The 25,709-nt window shown below is 38.4% G+C and overlaps 1 protein-coding gene across 1 annotated transcript in view; it reads left to right on the top strand.

The window, feature by feature from the left end:
* Dpy19l2 (dpy-19 like 2) overlaps positions 1-25,709 on the top strand; it is an 89,277-nt gene that overhangs the window by 41,695 nt on the left and 21,873 nt on the right. Inside the window, exons 13-16 of the mRNA XM_051156091.1 lie at positions 4,365-4,445; positions 7,860-7,961; positions 13,422-13,493; positions 15,987-16,033. Of these exons, the coding sequence (XP_051012048.1) occupies positions 4,365-4,445; positions 7,860-7,961; positions 13,422-13,493; positions 15,987-16,033 (302 nt within the window). The remainder of the gene's footprint in view (positions 1-4,364; positions 4,446-7,859; positions 7,962-13,421; positions 13,494-15,986; positions 16,034-25,709) is intronic.

Below are 25,709 nucleotides of genomic sequence, written 5' to 3'. Positions count from 1 at the left end.
AAAGGTGTGTCAGTCTCATATGCCACAGGTGCGAGTCTGTTGCCATCTGGCTCTGTTGTTTCCAGGCAGCAGTGATGTAGAGCACCACAGCCGCGAGCATGTGGTCACTCCAAGCTGCTCACCTAATAGCAGCCAGGAAGTAAAGAGCTCTTGAACTGTTAGTATAGGAATTGATAAGTGGGATAATATGTGTGAGTTCAGAGGCCTCATGAGCCAATCACCTCCCAGAGGCTTTGTTTCTGAATCCTGTTGCACTGAGCTTCCCTGCACTGAGAATGCTCTGCCTTCAGCACACCTGCTTGGAGACCATTTAAGAGCTAAACCAAAACACCTATTATGAATGAGCTCTCCACTCCCCACAAACCTGGTGCCTGCCACCCTCCCCTTAATGGCAAGAGGACTGGTGATGTGCATTCTCTTCCGACGGACATGAGTGGGGGCTGAGACCAAGCCATACAATGCACCAGGTGAACTAAACTGGCAAAAACAGCTCTAGAGATATCCTGAAAACTAAACTGTAACAAGGGTATATAAAAGACCAGGAATTATGTAAGTTGAAATGAAGTGTTATTATAGGTTAAAATGGGGTGTTAAAATAGGTTCCCCAATTTCTATTGCATGATTCCAGATGCACTAGCAGCCATCACTCATAGCAAGAATGAGAAAAAGGATAACTTGAGTTAGAAAAGGCAATCAACAAACGCCAGCACTGAGATGACTGGGGGGGGGGGGTGGTATCTTTGGATGTTTGTCTTTCTTTTTGCTACTTATTTTGTTTGTACAGATTTATAGGGTACAATGTGGTCATTTGAGACATGTATACAGAGGATAGTGATGAGAATAGTTGGCTTTTCTAACTCCTTAACTGTTAGTAAAAGGTATTGTCCCAGTTTCACATGTTTGTGGTGTAAAATATGACATCTCGGTGCCTAGATACCATTGTGCCGACCAGCAGGATGACTCCTACCTCTCCATCATGACTTTGGGCGTAAAGCCTTTGCATATGTGTCTTCTAGTTTTCATGAACTACAGTGAGGCCTTGGTGTTGTGAAATATTAGAATGTATTCTGTTTAGATTGGCACTGTGGGTTCACAGGCAAAGAAAATAGCATCCATATATCAGAGAGACACAGACAGTCTATGTTTATCGTGCACTATTCTCAATAACCAAGACTTGGAATCAATATAGGGGCCTATAGTTAGAAAGAGAAAATGAGGTTTGCCTATGCACAATATCATATTATTAGTTATAAATAGGAATGATATCCTATGATACATAGAAAACGTACAAGCTGGGAGGGCATTATACATAACAAAAGAAAGCATAATGTATGTTCTTTCTCTGTGTGGATGTTTTGCAAACATTGGATGAAGCGTATTATATGTATCATAGTGATTAGCTCTGGCTGTGAAGAAAGGAGTGAGAGGCAAGAGGGAGATTTGACAAAGGATGTTAAGAGTATTTGAGGAAGTTTTAAAAACAGCCAACATAAAATGCTTCAATAAGTAAATGTATTTAAATATGAGATTATAATATATCAGGAAGTAGAAGCTTTTAGAAAAGAGAACTTGAGAATTATATAATTGAATAATGTGATAATTTAAGAATCTGATGAATAAGATTATGGTAAGAATGAGAAAATAGCATCACTGAAGATGAATCAAAAGAAACAACTTGATCTAAATTAAGAACAGACTGGAAACATGAGAGTACCTCAGAGGTCTGTGGCCAATAAGGAAAGATCTGCTATATTTATACATCAAAATTCTACAAGGGTTCAAAAATTGGTTAGGTAATATTTGAAAAGCAATGATTGAAACCCCCTCAATTTTTGGAATTTCAAATTTTGGAAAATAAAAGCTAAAGAAAGAAATCTTAATATCAGGTAGGAAGAAATAGCACTCTGCTCTCACTTTGCTCCTCATGGTTGTTCAGTTGCCTCTATTTTAATGTGTTCCCTAAACTTTGATTTGGGTCTTTTCTTTAAGCATCCTACCATTTTCCTTCATTTTCAGTGAGAATCATCTCTGTCTGTGTTTTAATGAAGTTCTATTTGGTCCTATTTTTCCCATTTCTGTTATTGGTTTTTGAATTGTTTACAAGATGATGTTAAACATCTGTACAGTTAAAGGTGTCTTTTTCTTAGTGTCCAAAGCTCTTATTTTTGCATAACAGCTTTGTTCTACTTTGTGAGCATCTGGTTCAGTCTTAGATTTCTCCACCTGAAGCTTGTGTCTCTCTTTATCTAAATGTAGAAGATTTGTATACATAGAAGATATGTCACCTAAATGCCCTGTGGACGGGGCAGGGTTGGTAGAGGACTCTCTTCTATCAATGTAGCACAATGTGTTGTTGGACTTTTTTTTTTTTTCAACAAATTCTCCACCCCTCTTTCATGAAGTTATGCTCTCTGAGCCTTTGATGTAGTGGCTGCGTTTACATGTATCTTCTGTGGCTCGGCACCCATGGTCAGTTGGTCTTTGCATTTTTATCAGTGTGTCTTTCTATAATGGTCTTTGTCTGCTGCAAAAAGTTTATTTGATGAGAGGCAAGAGCCATGCTTATCTGTGAGTATAAGAAATATTTAATATTTAGGACTAAATATTTAGTATTTAGAATACAGTTAGAAAGTAGTAAGCTCTCTTCTAGAGTACTTTGCCTCTCTAGTCAGGCCAGTGGAATAGGTCAACCATGCCCCAGCATGAATCTCTCCCCCATCCTGTTAAGCTAGGCTACCTCAGGATATAACTGCCACTATTGCACCTTTTGGAATCTTGCTGTTTGGGTCACTAGGGTTCAGCAGCAGCATATCTGCGTAGGAATATTGAATGATATTTTCTCTTGACAGCTTGCATGGCTTCTCCCAGTACTATGAGAGGTAGTCCCCAGTGAGAAAGCTCCCAGGTTGGTTCCAGCTCAATTCTACTCAAATAACAGAGTTAAGAAAACAAGGGACCCAAGTTTAAAAAAAAAAAAGTGTATGGATCCGAACAAAGGGTTCTCAAAAGAAGAAATAAAAAGCTTTAAAAAAAATCCCCCAAAGTGTTCATCATCCTTAAAATTATGGAAGAGATTTCATCTTATCCCAGTCAGAATGGCTAAGATCAAGAAAACCATGACAACAGATGCCGGTGAGGATGTAGGAAAGGAAAACCCTAATTTTCTATGGTTGCAAACTGGTGAAGTGAGTAGGAAAATCAAGGTGAAGAATCCAACAAATGCTAAAACTATACCTTCTATATGTGCCCAAAGGACTTGACATCCTACTCCACAGATACTTGCTCAACCGCATTCATTGCGGTCCTACTTAAACTATTTAGAAAATGAAATAAGCCAAAATACCCTACGATTGATACGTAGGTAATGAATACTATCTAGCTGTAATGAAGAATGAAATGGTTTTCAGGTAAATGGAAGGAAGTAGAATATATGCTGAGTGTGTACCCCAGAAACACAAATACCACATGCTTTTTCTTATTTGTGGATCCTAGCCCTGAACTTTAGATATGAGCATTTTTTTCTTAAAGAAAGACTCATATCCCCACAAGAATAGGGGAATTTTTTGATAAAATATGTTTATTAAACTTTTGTGAATTGACTACACTTTCCCCAATAAGTCCTCCCAGAGCCACCCCCACTTCCCTACCCCTCAGGTCCTCCTTTTTTCCTTTTTAATAACCTGTGGAGTTCAATATGTACTGCTCAACACTCCAGGGTGTGTGGCCTTCCAGTGGAGTGTGCTTGATGAACCAGGGACCACATTTTAAAGAAAATTGACTCGCCTTCCCTTAGAAACTATCTGCTAACTGTCCACAGCTCCTCATCTAGGGTTGGGGATTGTGAACTCCTTCCTCAGTCATACTAAAATATAGACTAGCCTGACTTGTTGAGGTCATGTGCAGGCGGCCACGTCTGCCTGGGTTTTTTAATGACGTGGTCCTGTCCCTGTCCGGTCCAGAAGACACATTTAGCTATACTCCCCTCCAACCATTTTTCTTCAATACTCTGTGTGCCTTTGCTTCTAGCTGAGAATAATGTTTACGAATAAAACTATCTTTGTCTTCAAAGAGATTAAAAGGAAGGCTTTTTTTGTTGTTGTTTTTTACAATTATCATTAGATTTAAGATATGTACTGCCCTGGTGTTTTTAAGTACTTTATAACAGTTGTCATCATGTCATCAAATTTAATTCTCTACTGATCAACAGAAGTGTGGCGGAGCTTTCATTTTCTTGTCATTCACTCTGCATAGCTCACTAGTGCATCTCATATAATTTAGTCTTCTTCTGCTACTTGTGTGTATTATGGAACATTTTTACTGAGTCATGTGCTACTTTTAAAACTCAAATTCTATGTATTTTCTAGCTAATCCAAGGGTGTGCTTGGTGGAGTGGAACGATTATTTTGAAATTTCTGACATCTAAAATCTGTGGCGTTTCAGACCATGTAAGTGTATTTTGCTTAAAACATGAAAATTTCTAATAATATCAACAGAATAAGAACTTAAATCAGTATACTCATATCTCTTCATTGTACAGAGACTCTTGCTTGCCCAGGTCCCAAGCGCATAATCTTCAGAGCTGACCATAAAACCCTGAGATCAACAAGGAATAGTGAATACCCTCAGAAAATGTCTCACTGGATGCCAGCTTAGTGTTCTAAACACAATACTAAGAATTTCCTTAGTAGTAACTTGTAATATTTCAGCTAAAGATGAACATTTGCTTAATTATAATTTTTCCATTGCTGAAGATGTTACCATAAGAGCAATGTGTAATTACCTTTGAAATACATAATTAAAATTTTTTTCAATATAGTTTTTCTGATTTAATATTAGAGGCTATAATTATGTTTCAGTATTTTAAGGCCATTCTTACTGTGTAAAGACATTAACAGCTTTTTGTCTTTTAATCGTCTAGAAAATATGAGTGGATTCCTTATCTCTAGTTTAGTATTTGTTTAAAGCAAATAATTTAAAGAAGATCCCTTTTCAAGACCTAACCCCTAACTTGCTAACTAGTTTAAAGAATCATGCGTGGATGCACATTTGATTTGTAGCATTTCCTGTTCAGAGGTAAGCGTATATGAACATAAGGAAGAAAGTGTAGAAAAAGAGTTTCCCTACCTAATCCTGTCCAGTGGGAGCCTATGCAGTACAGAATCACATCACCTTTGGCAACTCATTGTAGCATGGCCTCAGTGAAAGGCCAGGAGTGGGGTGATGCAATGGTACAATCCAACACAAAAGAATCTCTACATATAAAGCCCTACCTTATATTTACTGATACTGTAAACATGGCCTCAAGTTATTTTTGCTTCTGTTCTCTTGGATGTATGGCAGCAGTTTTCTTTATTATCCTTTTGCAGATTAAAAAAAAAAAACATGTATATATGTATTATGTATACAATGTTGTATCTGCATGTGCACCTGCAGGCCAGAAGAGGGCACCAGATCTCATTATAGATGGTTATGAGCCATCACGTGGTTGTTGGGAATTGAACTCAGGACCTTTGGAAGAGCAGCTAGTACTCTTAACCTCTGAGCCATCCCTCCAGCCTTCTTTATTCTCCTTAACTTTTTATTTATTCAGGCATATTTTTTATTTAACTTTATTTAGACTTTCCACTTTACTTATTCACTTGGCTGATTGGTAATTTTATTTCTCATATTTTTATATTCTCACTCAGCCTCTATAAATCTAAAAAGAAATGTACGCATCACTATAGGACAAAATAAAAGTACAGTCCAAATTTTATGATAAATTATCAGTTTATAAATCTATAATTAGTGGTGTGATCATAGTCCTAAATGACTTTCTCTAAGTGATGTCCACTAGATGTAAAATTTTACTCATTTTGTTAAATTATTATTAATCACCAGGACTATTTTAAGTTAAAAAACAATATTTGTCGATAAGTGGACTCTGGTTTAGTGGAAAACACAGATATCCATCAAAATTGTAAAAAAAAAAAAAAAAAAGAAAAAGAAAAGAAAAGAAAAAAGAAAAAAGATTTGTTTGTACTTCTTAGAGAACTTGAGTTAAGGTTCCACATGTCAAATAGCTCACCGTGTTAAAACAAGTATCCCCTCGGTGGTAGAAAGCAGAGGTTCTCACCTGGGTGTGTTTGATGGTGTCAAGTAAGTAAGCCAAAATACTAGGTGCAGTCATGACTCCTGTGGGGGAGTTCTCATGACAAAGGATGAATGGATGTCTGAAACTGCTAAGAAGTACCAAACACAGCCAATGCTTGGGGCCTTGTGAACACTGTACCACATAGAAAGGTTGTGATTTGTAGTGTGTAGTGAAAAGTGAACTGAGAGTGTTTCCCCTCCCCACCCCCCCATAGATTAGAGGATTAAAAATACCTAGAACTCCATGATAGCTTATTTCAGGCAAACTCTGCCTTCAGCCTTACCGTCTCTGCTGAGTATTTTCTGACTTCTTTCTATTTCTTATCATCTCTTTTTATTAGTTCTTTGAGAATTTCAAGTTTCACACAATGTATTCTGACCATTCACCTCTCCACCCTAGCTCTTGCCAGATTCACTCCCATTCCCTACCCACTGAATTTTTTGTCCCTTATTTTTAATCCTTTCAAGACCAGTTTATGCTGGCCAAATATTCTTGGCTTTGTGGTCTTCCCCTGGAGTTTGGTCAAAATTCTAAGGGCTACCATCTTAAAGAAAATCATCCCTCCCCAGCAGCTAACAGTTTCGAATCACTCCACAGCTAGGGGTGGCATTGTGTGGCCAACTCCCCTAGACACGCTGGCCTTTCATCTGACTTGGGCTTGCACACGGTTTTCTCATGCCACCACAACTGGTGCCCATCCACACGTGCAGCTCCCTGCTGTGCCCTGATGCTTCCTTGTAGTCGCCAACTGCTTCTGGCTGTCACACTTTCCCTCACCTTCCACAATGGGCCCTGGACTGTTAGAGGGTTGAGCATTCTGTGGCCCACTGTGGGTCTCGGTGTTAATCACCATCTTTGTCTAATAGAAAGAGCTCAGTTGAGGGTTGAGAGGTGTATTGATCTATGGTTACAACCAACATCCATACAGAGATGCTCTAATACTAGGTCCATTTGGCCTACTAGGATCAACCTTAGGCCTTGTCTAGCCACAGGTCCTTGGCCTGATAATGGCGTCAGCTATGGCTTGCATCTTGTGAAGTGGCAGGTATGGGTTGCATCTAGTGGAGTGGGTCTTAAATCGAATTAGAAAGTGGTTGTTTATTCCAATGATGTCCATGCCATTATCCATTGCTGCCATAAAACTTTGCCCACAGCAACCTGAAAGAAGAAAGAATTAGTGTAGTTTACAGTTCTATGTCACAGTCCATCACTGAGGAAAACAGGAGCAGAAGCTCAGTATGGAAACTGGAGGAAGGAGCTGGAGTGGAGACCAAGGAGGAACACTCTTTCCTGGTTTGTGACCCGTGACTTGCTCATCTTGCCTTTTTATACAGCCCTACTTCCTGGTGTTTACACTACCCACGGGAGGCTGGACTCTTCCATATCTATAATTGATTTTAAAAATATGCTCTAGACATGACCACTGGACTAGCTCATGGAGGCAATTCCCTGAGTGTGGTTCTTTCTTTCCAAAAGACTCTAGTTAATGTCAAGTAGATAAAAACTAACCAGCGTTTCTCGACAGTTGTGCTTATTTTCAGTGCCCTAGATAAGTCATTCCTTAGTACACTCAGCTCTGCATTTGCTGTTTGATTCTGAGGCAAGTCTGTGCACGAGGCAATCACCTACTCTGTGTAGGCTTTGCTACACTTGGGCAATGTCATCTACCTATTGTTGGCTATGCCATTTGTGTAATTTTCATTTACCTTGCTTTATTTTCTTCCAGATTCGCCTGAGCGATCTTATAGCAGCCAGAATCTTAAGGTACACAGATTTTGACACCTTAATATACACCTGTGCTCCTGAATTTGACTTCATGGAACAAGCGGTATGAATGTTTCACTACTTCTCACTCTCTCTTCACATACAGTGATTGTGCTGTATGCTAGTTTTCCACTTAGCTTGGAATAAAAAACAAAATTTGTACTTGGAAACACCTGACTTACTGTATGGCATTTATCACCAATTTTACCTATAAAATTTTAGATATCTGCATCTTAAAAAACTATAGATAATAGTTAAGTAAGTTAGCTGAAGTAAAGTGCTTGATTGAAGTAATCACTGCTATTATACACAAATTGCTCTGAGTAATCTCTGCCCCTGAGAGGGCAGTTAGGAAAATGAAATTCAAAAAAAAAAAAAAAACCAGAAACTAACTCTTATTGCCTTATTACCATAAATATCACAAAAACTTGTAACAAGTTATTGCCTAGAAAGGCAAACTACTAGTAAATTTTAGTGAACCAGTATAACCTGTTTTAAGTTATAGAATGGCCATTTGAAAAGGCTCAAGTTAATCCCCTTCAAACTATTGCCTTGCTGTGGAGTCATGAATAAGAAGACCATAAGCATGTAACATAATTTATATTTACAGTTGAAAACAACTAGACACATTGGCTCTGAAGGCTACTTGGACCCAAATACAGTGTTCTTCCTCAACATGAGGCTTAATTTTTCTTTTTAGACTACGAAAATGTCTGCGGATTGTCTTTGCCTAATACCTATGAATTCTAAATTAGCATAACAATGAAATTTTGTTATTTCCTATTCGTTATAAACTCTGAAACTGCCGTTGACAACAAATTATCCACTAGGCAATTCATAGTAGGACTTAAGAGAGGAAAAAAAACTCGTTTTTTATGTGTGAGATAAGTTAATATAGCTAGAAACATGGCACGCGAGTTCAGAATCGGTCCAGGGGACTGTCTGCCTCATGACACTTCTGTACCCTCTCTGCTTCCTGCAGTTACTTTGCTGAACTTCCCTCTCAGCTCAAGAAGAGTAATGAAAATAATAGAACTTTTCAGTACAGAAAATGCGACTGCAGGACCTGGACTCACAAACACACCTATAAAACCTAGTGTTACTCATGTACAGAAAAGTATCACCTAGGAGACAGGAAAGTGTAGACATAGCTGAATCTAGGTTTATAGTTTTTAATGCCTAATTTTTCATGGATTAGTTTTTTTAGTTAATATTTAAATTAAGATAAAGACAACTGTTGGTTTAATTATTTTTATTTTTATAGATATAGGTCCTAATATTTTTCTTATCCCCCCCTGCCGCTGCCGAAACACACACTGCTCCATGGTCACTGGCCCACTGTTACTGGCCCCTTCCTCTGGAAAATTCTAAGCTCCTCTACTTTCATGCCACATGCATTCTGTTAATCCTACCCTTCCCCCAACAAAATGTTTCTCCCCTATTATAGCCCCGTTTCTTGTTGCACAAATAAACACATACACCTTTATTCATGAGAAAAATCATTTCCCACTTAACTCTTTGCAACTTGAATCCTTTTAATAGAGTTCTTGCCTGTGCCTAAATATTGAGATGTTTGTCTGCATTTTTCCTCTATCAATGTCAAAGCTTTGGGTCTAACATTTGGATCATGTGAAGGCTGAGGCTTGTATGAAATGTGGGTTCATCAGTCTAGAGCCAACTGGCGTTCCTTTTTCTTTCCTTCCTTCCCTCCCTCCCTCATTTCCCCCTCTCCTCTTTATTCTTCTCTCATATATTACCTCCCAACCCAAGTCCCCCTCTATTCCCTTACACAGTCTCTCCTCACCACTTCCACTCTCCTCTAGATCTCCCCAACTTCTACCACCCCTCAGAAAAGAGAAGGCTTCCTAGGGGCATCAACCACCCACGGGGTAACAAGCTACAATAAGACAAGGCACAAACCAACACATCAGGTTGGACAAAGCAACCCAATAGGTGAAAAGGCAAAGGGTCAGGGACAGCCCCCACCCCTACCATTGGGATTCCTGTAAGAACACCAAGCTTACTCAAGCTGTATCATATATGCATAGGGCCTAGGTCAGACCCTTATAGGTTCCCTGATCTCTGCAAGTTTCCATGAGCCCTCGTCAGATTTTTTTCCGTGGTGTTTTTCTCATGGTGTGTCCCTGATACCCCTGGTTTCTGTGATCTTTTCTCCCCTTCTCCTGCTGGACTCTCTAATGTTTGGCTGTGGTATTCTGCATCAGCTCCTAGCTGTTGCTGGATGAAGCCTCTCTGGTTTCTCTGGTGATTCGCCTATGCTCCTGTACCAGAACACCCTGCAGGCAGGACAAACTGTAGGTTGAAGGCTTTGTTGGTGGGTTGGTGCCAGCAAATTTTATGTTATTGTTTTTTAACAGCTGAGTAATACTCCATTGTATAAATATACTATAGTTTCTTTATTCGTTCCTTAGTTAAGAGGCATCTTATTTCCAGTTTCTGGCTATTATGAATAAATCTGCTAGGAACATATCTGAACAAGTGTCCTTGTGATAGTATATTCTTTGGGTATATGCCCAGGAGTGGTATAGCTGGGTCTTGAAGTAGAGTGATTTCCAATTTTCTGAGAAACCACCATATTGACTTGCAAAGTGGCTGCACAAGTTTGCACTCCCACCAGAAGTTACAGAATGCCCCCCTTGCTCCACATCCTTGCCTGCATGTGCTGTCATTTGTTTTGATCTTGGCCATTTTGATAGGTATGATATGGACTCCCGGAGTTCTTTTTTTCTTTTTTTCAGTGATAGCAAATTAATTTATTTAGTTTAGTTTCCATTCCATATCATCAGGAGAGTTGATTTAGAATTTTCTTTTACCTACATCAGTCCACTTTGTTTATATGGTAGATTCACAGTTTTTGTAAGAAGGGACTTGTTTGTTTTTTCGAGACAGGGTTTCTCTGTGTAGCCTTGGCTGTCCTGGACTCCCTTTGTAGACCAGGCTGGCCTCGAACTCACAGCAATCCGCCTGCCTCTGCCTCCCGAGTGCTGGAATTAAAGGCGTGCACCACCACGCCCGACGTGACTGAACATTTTACTGGGTGTATTAGTCTAGGCTGGCGTCTGTGGTCTCTTAGAGTCTACAAGACATCTGTCTAGACCCTTCTGGCTTTTAGAGTCTCCATTGAGAAGTCAGGTATAATTCTAATAGGACAGCCTTTAGGTGTTAGTTGGCCCTTTCACCTTGTAGCTTTTAGTATTTTTTTCTTTGTTCTGTGTGTTTAGTGTTTTGATTAGTATGTGGTAGGAGGAGGGATTTTCCTTTCTGGTCCAATCTATTTGTTGTTCTGTAAGCTGTATAAACTCTTGTGCCTTTTCAGGCATTTCCTTCTTTAGATTAGAAACATTTTCTTCTATGATTTTGTCAAATATATATTCTGGTTTTGGGGCTGTTCCTATTGTTCTTAAGTTTGGATTTTCATGATGTCCTAGATTTCCTGGATGTTTTGTGTCCATAATATTTTAGGCAGTAAAATTTTTCTTTGACTGAAGTATCATATTTTTAATGCCTGATATTCTTTCTTCCATCTCTTCTATTCTGTTGGGATACATGTATCTATAGTTCTGTTCACATACCTAGATTTTCCATCTCCAGGATTTCCTCAATTTGTGTTTTCTTTGTTGTATCTGTTTCTATTACCATTTTCTAGTCTTAAACAGCTTCCTTCACTTGTTTTTTATTGATGTTTTGGTGTGTGTGTGTGTGTGTGTGTGTGTGTGTGTGTGTGTATTTTCTTTTGTTTTTGCTTTTTCTTGGATTTCTGGGCATTCTTTAAGAGATTTATTGATTTCCTCCATTTTTTTTTTTTTTTTTTTTTTTTTTTTGGCTTGTCTTTGACTTGATTTCTTTAAGGAACTTTTTCATTTCTTCTTTAAGTTTGTCTATCATCTACATAAAGTTGGTTTTAAGGTCTTTAACCTATGCTTCAGTTATGTTGGCATATCCAGCTCCTGCTGTCATAGAAAGCTGGGCTCTGATGGTGTCACATTGCCCTGGCTGATGTTGATTGTGTTCTTACATTGGTGTTTAGGTATCTAGGTTTGGGATGATTATAGGTCTGGGCTCTGATTTCTGGGTTTGCCTTTGTTGAATGGGTGCTTTGTTCCTTGATTTCTGTTTCCTTTTTGGTCTTCTGGTCTTTGTGGCCTGGTTTTGTGGTGGTTGTGATGACACCTGATCCAATAGGACCAGTTGGGGGCTAGAATTCTGGGGACTAGTGTGACCTTTGGTGCATTGGGGTGTCTCCATTCTTCTGACTGGTATGGCCTGCACATGAGCTGAAGTCTTCCAGAGTTGGGGGGAGGGGCCAGACAATGGATTAGGTGGTAAGGTGGGGTTGGGTAATGAAATGTGTCTTTGAGAACTGAGTTTAGGGAACAGGGCAGTTCAGCTGGAAGGCAGGTCACTCACCTGTTCTTCAGATTGGTGTGGCCTGTACCTGTCCAACATGAATCTACCAGAATTGGGGGCAAGGGACAGGCTCTGAGGGCAGGCAGTGTGGTAGGGTTGGGTAGAGATGGGTAGGTGGTGGAATGTATCTTTGGGAAACACATCTAGAGTGTGGGGCAATAAAGTTGGCAGGCAGCAGGTTTTCATTTTGGATGGCATTTTTTCTTTCTCTCTCCCTAAAAGGTAGCTGCAGGGATGGAGTTGATTTTTGTACATTGTCTTAGTCAGTATTCCACTTCTGTGAAAAGACACCATGACCATGGCAACTCTTATATAAAGCAACATTTCCCTGGGGCTAACTTAAAGTTCCACAGATTTAGTCCAGTATTATCATGGTGGGAGGCATGCTGTCATGTAGGCAATCATGGTATTGGAGAGGCAGTTGAGAGTTTTGTATCTTAATATGAAGGCAACAGGAAGAGAGAGAGACAGTGAGGGGGAGGGAGGGATAGAGAGAGAGAGAGAGAGAGAGAGAGAGAGAGAGAGAGAGAGAGAGAGAGAGAAAGGAAGAGGGAGAGAGAGAAAGAGAAAGGAAGAGGGAGAGAGAGGCAAGGCCTAGTTTGAGCTTCTGAAATCTCACAGCACACCCTAGTGACACACTTTCTCCAACAAACCTACTCCTAATTCTTTTACATTTAAATTTCAAATTTGTTTAAATTTAAATTCACTGTTGACTGAACATTCAATTATATGAGCCTATGGTGGCACATACTTATTTAAACCACCGAATACATTGACAATCTTCTTCACACTTCTCAGATTTTCTTTCTATATTTCGAATCTTTCTCCCTGCCATTGGAGTAGAGCCTCTTATTTCTAAAACCTGACCCCTTTACCAAGTCTCAGGGACAGCTGTCTTCATTGGATACTTTTTATAACCACTTTAATAATGTCATTCTTGCATTAGACTATGGAAATTGATAAGCATATATTTTTCTAAAGACAAAGAAATTTGATCTTTAACAAATATCATTGTGACACTCAGTTTGACAGATACTTTATTGCTTTAATGTAAAATTTCATAATTAATCATTTTGAATCATTTGCTATATTTCAGACTCCACTGAGATACACAAGAACATTATTGCTTCCACTTGTTTTAGTGATTACTTATTTTATCTTTAAAAAGGTATGTAAAGACTTATGACTTTCTGTGAGTTCTAGATAAGAGCTGTAATAGATTAATGCTTGTTGCTCAAATTCCTTTCTTCCTTTTGGGATAAATTGTTTTTTACCTATATAAATAATTGTATTCATGCCTTTATATGGTATTGTACTTTATAGACACATTATTAAAGATATTTTATTCCATTCTTTCAAAGGTGATTTTTACCAATCACTGACTGTATATGAAGAATTACATTGACTTGGGGGTATGACAGAGAAGCAAATCATGACGACTCTTGGACAGTCCTGGGAGTGGGATGTGAAACACTTCACAAGTAGTTGAAGAATAAAAACAATAGCACGTGTCATGAGTGAAAAGTAGAATGACAGGTGTAAAACAGTCAAAGAAGTCTTCATATATTGTGAGTTGTTATGCTCAGGAGAAACTTACACAACCACTTGAAAACATAAAGCAATAAAACAAACGAAACAAAACAAAACCAATCTTTCTGCACATATACTATTTTTATAACAGAAGACCATATTGTGTTAATAGAAACAATCTTTAAAATTTCACTAGCATATTTCATGGTTTAAGAATTTAATGACATAAATTCTCAAGGGTGCTTTTAGCAGTTTTGAATCATCTTTATTTATATTGCTAGCAGTGGCTTAAGTCAACATATGCTTATTTTATACTGCTCAGCAAATGGCTATAATATGATACCTCACCCACAGTTTCCGTTGTGGTCCAGTCGAAGAGTTTTCTATACTGAAAGTTAAAGTCTTTCCCATTTCTTGTCCCCGTGTTTCAGCACACGGTATGAGTAGTCCATGAGTGAAGAAGGCACTGGCCTCCAGGCCTGCACCTCCCTTCTTTATGTCTCACCTAGCTTCTCCCACTGGGCAGTCGGGAAGGAGGAGAGGAGGAGGAATAGGTTAGATGAGAGCCTTATTCTCCTGTGCCGTGATCCACGCAAACTCACAGCTGAGATATTTTACAGTGCCTGTTTGTACTCCATCAACATAAAGCAGAGCATTCTTTCCAGGCTCAATGTAAGCCTCGGGGTGAGGCGTGAGTAACTGAAGTGGCGAGCTGTCAGTGGAGCAAAGGCTAACTACATCTACTGGGTTTTAAAATTAAATATAGAATTTTTTTTAGCATTCAAACACAGCACAGCCTAAACTGAACTCATTAAGTGTGTACATAAACACAGGTGTGTACACACATACACACACATGCACCCATACCCACGCACACGCAGCCACTAAAACTCTACTCATTCCGGCTTCTTTGTCAACTCTTTAGTCTATCCTGGCCCTGTATGACTTAATTTTACTTCATAGATATAGCTAATGTTCATTTAAATTTTCACATATAAAATAACCCCATAGAATAAGGATGGCATGTGCAGTATAACTCTAGTGAGAAAGCATGAAAATTAAAATATCAATAAAAATGTTATATTCCTACAAACTGATATTTTATTGATATCCTCAAATTGTCTATTTGAGTATGTGGGTATAATTTCATTTATACTACTTATAAATTTTAAATTATTGTCATATTTATAGTTTCCTTGAGTTTGAGCTATTTCTTTATGAAACATATATGCCTTGAATTAATATGTGCAATTAAAATGTCTAAACTTTCATTTCATTTCAATTAAAGCCCCAATTAGCTATTAAATTACATATTTACATGTTTATCTGGGTTATAAACTATTATTCTATGAAGTTTACATTTTTAAGTACTCATTGATTATTTTGTTTGTGTGGTAAAGCCTTCACAGCCCAGCTTTGCTTATACGTTTCCTTTCCACTTTTTCTTTTTTTCCCTCTTTCTCCATCATCTGGTACATTCTTGTGAGAGCTGACAATCTTCCTAGAGCAGCTACCTTGGATTGAAGAGTAGTCAAGATGGTAGATGTACCAATAACTTGCCTAATAACTATCTAGCGTTTTGAGTAAAACAGGAATGAGGGATGACTAGGGAAGAGAGGAGAAGAGGGAGAACAAGAGGAGGAGAGTGATTCAGAGGCTAAACCTGTCTAAAGAGCTTCTGAAGAGCCTCCCCCTGCTAGAATGTTTGCCCACCGCACCCCTGTCTAGCAAAAATATGCAGTGCCAGCACAAGTAGATTTTCACACTATAGAAGCTAAGAACTTTAGAACTGAAATAAATGTTAGATTTACTCTACTGACTACACCAGGAAGTTACCATCTTGAATTTACAATTTAAAGCTGGACATGAACTACTATAGAGATTTAAATTTAATAGCAAATAAGTTTATTTTGATGGTACAGACCTGTGATCACAGGATGTGGGGGTGGAGGCACAAGTAGCACCAGTTCCAGTCCAACCTAGGCCAGGGAGACACTTAAACATAAAGAATCAAAAGCAAGTGCGCAAGCAAAGAGAAGGAAAAGAGCCTTCTGTGTGGTATAGGAGGCCCAGAGTCTCCATATGGCACAGCACGTCACAGAGAAGTCTCACGGATTGATTTTGTTCACAGATTGTTCGTGATATCATATGCGTCTTATGTACAAACACTTATGCAAAGTAAGTATTTCACAGTTGTTTTAAAACTCATACCATGTTTGCTATTAAATAGTATTAAAATATTATAAATTATCAGCCGGGTGTGGTGGCGCACACCTTTAATCCCAGCACTCGGGAAGCAGAGGCAGGCGGATCTCTGTGAGTTCAAGGCCAGCCTGGACTACAAAGCAAGCCCAGGACATCCAAGGGTACACAAAGAAACCCTGTCTCAGAAAAAAAAAATTATAAAATTTCAATGACTTCATTTACTTCAGCATTAGGATCAGTAAAAGAGATAAGAACAAAATTTAGAATTTTTTCTGTTGAAAATGTTACTCTTATGGATTTATTTTATTTATATTCAAAGTTGCTTTGGCAATATTTATATTTAGAGATATAGCTCAAATTTTAAACTTACTTGGTTTTTATATATCATAGAGTTTTAAGCTCTGTTGTATTTGAACCATCCTATTTTTAACTTTCAGAAAAGAGATAAATATATTTCTAAATATTTATTAATTTTTTTACCAAATTTGCTTTTAAAAATATTTGTTATATCACATATTTAGAGTTTCAATAAAATTGCGAGAATCAAGGCACGAACTAACTCATGTCACACATAAACTGCCATGAGCCTTAGGAAATAATAGTTGAGAAAAACTGCCTTCTGAAGAAATGCCATTTCAGAATGCATTTTGTATTAGTAGTTGTATAATTTAATTTTATGTAATTTCTTTTATGTTTTGGACAGTTTCTATTTACGGAAGAACTGTGCCAATAGTGCCGAGTGCCTTCTCAAACCCTGTATTCTCTGCACTTGTTGCACTTTTATTAGCATGTTGCATGATTGCCAGAGAAGCTAGCAGAAGACATTGAGTGTGTTTTTGAAATCATTTCCCAAACAAGGTGCCAGTGGGTGCTCTCTATTCTGTTTGGGTCAGCTGGAGGCCGGGGAGGCGTGTCTTGACATTCTAAGCAAGTGTCCTCCATCATTTCTTTCATAAGAAGGAAGAAAGGATGTGGAACACTTCTCTGCATGAAATATAACTAACAGAGATGTGAAAACTCTTCTCAGATACTTGCAAAGTTATGAAATGTGGAAAAAGAAAGGCTCTGAGGGGCAAATGAGTGAAAAAATAATTCAGAATATGGAAGTCTTTCTTACCGATTAAGTAGCTAAAAGTGAATTTTATGTCTTTTCCAAAGTCTGTTTATTGTCTTTCTTCTTATTGATTTGTTTCTTCTTAGACAATAAAATTTTATGTAGTAGTCAAGCCATATAGTTTGAAGCAAGGAATGAGTTCATAATTCACATGTGAATTTTGAAATTTCTATATAATGACAATTATACAAAACTTGCCAGTTTTCTATGTTCATTTGTTGGTAAGAACTATTATGTATACCAAAAAAAAACGTTTCTCAGACATTTTTCTGTTCTGCACAGAGATCATTGTATTAGTTACTTGTCTCGTTGCTGTGACAAAATACTCTTGACAAAAATACCATGAAGAAGAAAGGGTTTATTTTGTCTTAATTTTTCAGGGACACAGTCCCTTGTGGCCACAGGAGTGGGCAGTGGCTGGAACATCGCCAGCAGAGATGATGCTTGCGCACTTCTTGCTTTGTCCCTTTAATTAGTCCAGGGCTCTAGGCCCTGTAACAGCGCTCTCCACTTTAGGAGGGGGCTTTCCTCCTCCTAATTGCCCATAGACATTCCAAAGATCTGTTTGTTTCCATGGTAGTTTTAAATACTGTTAAGAGGGACATATGCTCAACCATGTTCATAGCTGCTTTATACATAATAGCCAGAACATGGAAACAGCCTAAGTGTCCCTCAGTAGAAGAATGGACTAAGAAACTGTGGTACATTTACACTATGGAATACTACTCAGCTATTAAAAACAAGGAATTCCCGAAATTTGTGGACAAATGGATTGATCTAGAAATTATCATAATGAGTAAGTTCACCCAGAAGCAAAAAGAGACAAATGGTATATACTCACTTATATCAAAACACTAGTCCAAGGGATACGTACCATGAAAATCTTTACTTACCAAGAAAGTGGGTCAGAGGAGAGGACATCCTATTGAGACTTTAGGCAAGAGTAGCATGGAAGAATGGGGAAATAGTAGGACCCACAGGGTCCTGGAAACCTACAAGAAGAACTTTATGACGGGCAGATCTGGATCCTGGGGTCCTCCTCAAACTAAGGCACCAGCCAAGGAGAATATAGGCAGTAAGCTTCGAACCCCTACCAAGACCTAGCTGACGAACAGGATATTCTCCACTGTTGAGTGGAGAGTGAGATCTGACTCTCACATGAACTCTGGTGCCCCTTTTCTGACCACGTCCCCTGGATGGGGAGACCTGGTGGCACTCAGAGGAAGGATAGCAAGTTACCAAGAAGAGACTTGATATTCTAAGAGCATATATAGGGGGAGGAGGTCTCCCTCAATCACAGACATAGGGGAAGGGAGAAGGGGAGAAGTGGGAGAGAGGGAAGATTGGGAGGAAACAGGGGAAGGACTAATAATCGAGATGTAATATGAATAAATTAATAAAATTAATTAAAAAAATAAAATAAATACTGTTAAGTTGGCAATCTGAATTAATCATCACAACTCTACTCCTTATCAAGATGACCCCCCACCCCCTTAAAATCAGTTTTAAGACATGACTTTCTCTTGCTCTCATTGGCTCATGGCCATCTCATGAAATAAACACATTCATGAACTTTCATGTGCTAGCTGTCTTTAAGTTTTTCACACAGCATGAACGATTGTTTTCATAACAATGTATTCTGATTACAGTTTCCCCTCTCCCAACTCCTTTGCGATCCTCCCCATTGCACCCCATCCAATCCCACACCCTTTCTGAGAAATCCACATCTCTCCTTAGAAACAAACAGCTATTTAAAGGATAATAATAAAATAAGACAAAAACAAACAAACCAGAAAAGAACAAAACAAACAGGAAAAAGTAAAAGCCAAAGGAACAGCACAAGAAACACATATAGATGAAGAGACACAAGAATCCCACAAAAACACAAACTTGGAAGCATAATAATATACAAATAAGTGTAATTTAAAGAAAAGTGTCCTGACAAAGCATTATGAGACAAAGAACCTCCAGAGATGCCATCGATCTTGTGTTGTTCATCTGCTTCTGGGCGTGGGGCTTGTTGCCCTCAAGAGTGGTGTCCATACCAGTGAGGCTCCATTGGAGAGGACTGAATTTTCATTTGTGAGTGGAAATCAAGTGCAGATAGCTTCTGGGTTAGAGATGGTGGTCTGTGTCCACTTCTTTCAGCTCTAGGACCCCATCTGTGCAGGCCCTGAACATGATCACAGTCTCTGAGAGTTCATGTGTGCATCAGTCATGCTACGTTTAGAAAACCCTGAATTTTTGGTGTTTTTCATCTCCTCTGGCTCTTACTTTTTAAATTTTATTTATTTATTTATTTATTTATTTATTTATTTTACATCCTGATAATAGCCCCATCCCGCCTCACCTCCCTGTCCCACCCTCCCTCACTCTCCCCATCTCCTTCCCCTATTCCTTAGAAAAGAGGAGCCCCACTTCCAATCCACCATAGCTCTTCAAATCATATCAGGACTGAGAATGTTCTCTCTCCTCTGGCCTGGCAAGATAGTCCCACCAGGCAGAAGTGATCACAATGCAGGCCTCTGGGTCCTAGTTAGTTGGCTCTGTTGGTCTTCTTGTGGAGCTCCTGTCTCCTCCAGGTCCTTTTTTGCTTCCCATGACTTTTTCACAAGACTCCTTCCTGCTCACAGCCCAATGTTTGGCTGAGAGTCTCAGAATCTGTTTCAAAGCACTGCTGGGTGGAACCCCTTGGAGGACAACTCTGCTAGGCTCCTATCTGCAAGCATAGCAGAATATCATTAATAGTGTCTAAGACTCTTTCTGCCTTTTCTGTTGGTGGATTTCTGAGCCCTGAGTGGAGGAGTTTGGGGAAGACATCCCATTTAGTACTGAGAGTTCCAAAATCTCTCACTCTCTGTACATTGTCCACTTGTGAGTTGTTTGTTCATCTCTACTGCTGCTTTGATGGTAGCTGAGGAAGGCGCTGATCTATGAGTATTTCAGGGTGTCATTAGGGGATGATTTTATATCTACTATATTTAGTATTTGGTTTTACACTAGGTCCCTGGGCTATGTAATCTCAGATTCTTAGCCCCGCCCCCCCCTTCAGTGTTGGAAATAGGTTCTGTCTCTTAGAGTAGGCCTTAAATTCAATCCGATACTAGTAGGTTATTCCTACAAGCTTTGTGCCACTATTGTACCAGCACACCTTTCAGGCAAGTCAGCATCGTAGATGATAGTGTGTGTGGCTGGGTTGGTACCTAAATTTTCCCTTGGTAGCGTGAAGAGTACCTTCCAGCAACATGGACACTAGTCAGTAGGGGTGAAGGTTCTAGGTAGACACCAGCTTGACTTCTCCATATTCAGTGAGTTGTGTAGGTGTTGTCTTCAGCAATAAGGCTGTGCTATCAGTTTGTGGAGAACACCCAATAGAGTTGTTTGGGATTCTCAATGGACCACCCTGGCCAACAACCCAATTGGCTGTAACCCGTTCCTGGTACTGGAAGTTTCATTTGGTGATGAAAAATATCTAGCCAGGTTTAGATGGCTTTATCTTCCTTATTTTGTGATTCCATGGGCATTTGTTTCATATACGTACGTGTTTCAGAACGTTTCTGCTACATTCCCTCCGTTGCCTTCCTTCCCCTCCCCTCTCTGCCTAATCCTCTCATTCTAGTCCCTCCTTCTCCTGTTCACCCATTGCTACCTATTGTATTTCCCCTTCCAAGGGAGACATCCTGGTCCACCTGTTCCTCTACACCTAACCTCTGTGGGTCTGTGGATTGCAGCCAGCTTGTTGAAGGCTTAACAGTTAACATACACATGTATACCATATTTATCTTTTGGGGTCTGGCTCACTTCACTCAGGATGATATTTTTCTAGTTCTACCCATTTGCCTTCAATTTTAATGATTGCATTTTATAACAGTGGAGTAATATTTTATTGCTCTTCATTCATTATTCTTATGCATTCATTCATTCGTTCATTCACTGACACATATGTAGGCTGTTTCCAGTTTCAGGCTGTTATGAATAGAGCAGCAATAAACACAGCTGAACAAGTGCCTCTATAGTAGACTCCTTTGGGCAGATGCCTAAGAGTAGTATATTTGGATCTTGAGATAGATCAATTCCCATTTTCTGAGGAGCCATGGCACTGATTTCTACCAGCAATGGATGAGTTTTCCCTTGCTTTATATCCTCGCAGCCCAAGCTGTCATTGGTTTATTGATCTTGGGGATTCTGACTTGAGTAAGATGAAATTTTATAGTTTGATTTGCATTCCCGTGGTGATTAATGATGATGGAACTATTCTTTAAGTGAATCTCAGCCTTTCTGTTTTATCTTTTGAGATTCATCTGCTTAGATCTGTACCTCATTTGTACTTGGCTTATTTGTTTTCACAATGTCCAGTTTTTTTTTCATTCTTTATGTATTTTGGAGATTAGCCCTCTATCAGATGTATAGTTCAAAAGAAATCTCTTCCCATCCTATATCCTGCTTCTTTGTCTAAATTATGGCGCCCTTTATCATGCAGAAACTTTCACTTTCGTGATCGCAGCACCTGTGCTATTGGTGTTTTGTTCAGAAAGTCTTCTTCTGTGCCAGTGAGTTCAAGACTATTCCCCATTTCTCTCCTGTCAGGTTCAGCGTTTTATGTTGAGGTCTTTGATCCTTTTGGAGTTGTTTCATTTTGTTCAGGGTGATAAAATACAGATTTATTTTCATTCTTCTATAGGCAGGCACATAATTTGACCAACACTATTTGTTAAAGATGCTTTCTTTTTTCAAGCGTGTATTTCTGGTTTATTTATTTTTTTAAAAAATTAAGTGCCCATTAGTGTATAGATTTATTTCTGGGTATTTAATTTAAGTTTATTGACCAACATGTCTGCTTTTTATGCTGACACCATACTATGTATAAATTACTATAGCTTTGTAGTACAACTTGCAATAGGAAATGGCGATGCCTTCAGCAGTTCTTTTATTGTTCAGAATTGTTTTAGCTATCCTGGGCTTTTTGTGTTCTCATACAAAGTTTAAATTATTCTTTCAAGTTCTATGAAGAATATTGTTGGAACTTTAATGGGGATTTCAGTGACTCTATAGATTGTTTTTCATATGATGGCCATTTTTACTATACTGATTCTACTGGTCCATGAGCATGGGAAGTGTTTCCGCCTTCTGATATCTTCAGTTTCTTTCTTCAATATCTTAAAGTTCTTATCATACAAACCTCACACTTCTTGACTACAGTTACTCCAAGATATTTTTAGGGCATTGTGAAGGATGCTATTCCTCTTAGTTCTTTCTCAGTTTGTTTGTCACTTGTCTATAGAAAGACTACTGATTTTTGTGTGTTAATTTTGCCTCCTCCTATCTTGTTGAAAGTGTTTAGTAGCTGTAGGATTTTCCTGGTAGAATTTTTAGTTCATCTATGTATACTGCCATATCATCTGCAAATGAAGATACTTTGACTTCTTCCTTTCATATTTGTATCCTCTTGTTCTCCTTCAGTTGTCTTATTGATCTGGCTAAGACTTCAGGATTATGTAGAATAAATGTGAAGAGAGTGGACAGCCTTGTCTTACTCCTGATTTTAATGAAAATGCTTTAAGTTTGCCCCCCCCCCCCATTTAGGTTGATGTTAGATGTGGGTTTGCTGTAAATCACATTTGTTATGTTGAAAAATGTTCCTTGCATGACTAATCTCTCTGGGACTTTTATCAAGAAGAGGTGTTTCCCAAAGGCCTTTTCTACATCTAATGAGAGGATCATGTGGTTTGTGTCTTTCATTCTGTTTATATGGTGGATTACATTTATCAGTTTATATGCACTGAAACATCTTGGCATATCTGGAATGAAGCCTACTGTGATCATGGTAGATGGACTTTTTGATGTATTCTTAGGTTCAGTTCGCAAGTATTTTATTGAGAATTTTTACATCCATGTTCATAATAAAAAACTGGTCTGTAATTCTTTTTCTTTGTTCAGTCTTTATGAGGTTTGGCTATCAGGGTAAATGTGACTTCATAAAGTGGACTGGGAAGTATTACTTCTGTTTTGATTTTGTAGAGTAAATTGAGGAATATTGCATTAATTTCTCTTTGAAAGTGTAGTATCTAAAGCCATCTGGCCTGAAGTTGTTTGTTTGCTTGCTTGTTTGTAGACTTTTATTAGGAGTCTGTTTAATTTGCTTATCTGATCTTAATTTAACTTTGGTCGTTGGTATATATATCAAGAAAATTATTCATTTCTTTTAGATTTTACACTGTGGTGCAGGATAGGTTTTTTAAATATGTCCTTATGATTCTCTAATTTTTTTAATTTGGATCATCTTTCTCTTTCTTTTAGTTAATTAGGCTACGGGTTTGTTAATTTTATTGGTCTTTCTCAAAGAACCAACTACTATTTGTTTCATTGTTTCTTGTTTTGTTTTGCTTTGCTTTGTTTTGTTTTTTTGTTATTGTTTCTATTTTATTGATTGCAGCTGTGGCGCCCACGCCACCGCAGTACCGAGTCAAGGGCGAGGCTCTGCGGATTTAACTCACACACACACACACACACAATAACACAGCAGGTCCTTTGCTAAGAGAGCAGCAGCAGCCTCAACAGTTTGTATTCCGTGTTCAAAGAGCCTTCTTATAGGCAGCAAAACAGGAATGCCACTGGCAGGTGAAATCCCTCAAGAGGTGATTGCACACAGGAGGAAAAGTCCCGAGGAGGGGTGGGATACATTCTCAGAGCAGTAAACATGACCAGCTGACCAACATAAACACAGACACGGAAGCTGCTAGAAACAGGACATGAAACAGCAATACAGGCAGGCAGCCCAGTCGGGCCTTGTTCCTACATGCAGCCTTAGGTTTCATTGTGTTTTGAAGTCCAATTCTTTTGATTATTACTTCTTTTTATTCGAGAGCTTTCACGTGTGCTATTATGTAAGTAACATGAACTCTCGCCAAATATTTTATGTAGGCGCTTACTGCTATGAACTTGTGTCTTAGAACTGTCCTCAACGTGTCCCATAAGTTTAGGTGTCTTGTGTTTTTCTTTTTATTCAATACTAGAGTGTTTTTAATTTCTTTCTTAATTTTTGTCTTGGCCCACTTTTTCACTCAATAGTGGTTAAGTTTCCATGATTTTGTTAGCTTTCTATTGTTTCTGCTGTGAGGTCATGTGGGGAGTTATTTCAGCTTTTTTTTTTTTTTTAATGTCTGTTGAGACTTGCTTTGTGTCCAAGTATGAAGTGAGTTTTGAAGAAAATTCTATGTGCTGCAGATAAGAAAGGTACATTATTTTTTTATTTGGATGAAGTGTTTTTATAAATATCTGCTAAGTACATTTGGTTTATGACATCAGTTACCTTTAGCGTTTTCTATTTAGTATTCATTTGGATGACATGTCTATTGGTAAGAATGGGCTACTGAAATCACCCACCATCACTGTGTGGGATTTTATATGTGATTTAAGATGTAGTTGTACTTATTTTATGAAGTTGGATTCCCTTGTGTTTTGTGCATAAATGTTTAGAGTTGGTGGATTTTTCCTTTGATAAGCATATAGTGTCCTTCCTTATCTTTTCTGATTAGTTTTCATTTAAAATCTGTTTTATCAGATATTAAAATGACTACGCCAGCTTGCTTCTTCAATTCATTTGCTTTGAATATCTTTTTCCTTCCTTTTTCCCTGAAGTGATGACTAGCCTCTGATGTTAAGGTGTGTGGTATGTTTCTTGCATGAAGCAGAAGGACAGATAACTGTTTTCAGATTCAATCTGTTAGTTTGTCTTTTTACTGGGGAATTGAGACTTTTGATGTTGAGAATTATCAATGAGCTGTTCTCGTTCATTATTTTTATTTTATTGCTGTTGTGTGAGATTCTCCCCCCAACCCCCCCCCCCCCCACACTTTGGTTTATGGTACTGAGATTATTTATTTCTTGTGTTTCCTTGGATGTGGTTAATCTCTTCATGTAGAACTTTCCCTTCTAGCTCCTTCTGTAGAGCTGCGGTTAAGGATAGACACTGCTTAAGTTTTGTTTTATCATGAAAGGTTTTCTTTCTCTATCATGATTTATAGTTTTGCTAGGTATATTAGTCTGGTCTAGCATCTGTGGTCTCGTGGAGTTTGTAAAACATCTGTCAAGGACCTTCTGGACTGACAGAGTCTACACTGAAAAGTCATGTGTTATTCTAATAGGTCTGCCTTTATTTATATGTTAATTGGTCCTTTTCCCTTAAAGCTTTTAATATTCTTTCTTCTATACATTTAATGCTTTGATTAGTATGTGGTTTGGGAAATTTATTTTCTGGTCCAGTCTCTTTGCTGGTTTGTATGCTTTTTTTACTTTTATAGGTACCTCTTTCCTTAGGTTATGGAAATTTTCTTCTAAAATTTTGTAGGGAAATACTTTCAGTGCCTCTGACCTGGCTTCCTTCTCCTTCAACTCTTCCTATTATTCTTAAATTTTGTCTTTTAACAGTGGCCCAGATTCTGTGGAAGTTTTTGTGCCTATATTGTTTTAGATTTAACATTTTTCTTAAGCAATGAATCCATTTTTCTATCTTGTCTTCAGTGCCTACGATCCTTC

Source organism: Acomys russatus, chromosome 14, assembly GCF_903995435.1.
Source record: "Acomys russatus chromosome 14, mAcoRus1.1, whole genome shotgun sequence".
NCBI lineage: Eukaryota > Metazoa > Chordata > Mammalia > Rodentia > Muridae > Acomys > Acomys russatus.
This window is presented reverse-complemented; position numbering and strand designations above follow the sequence as displayed.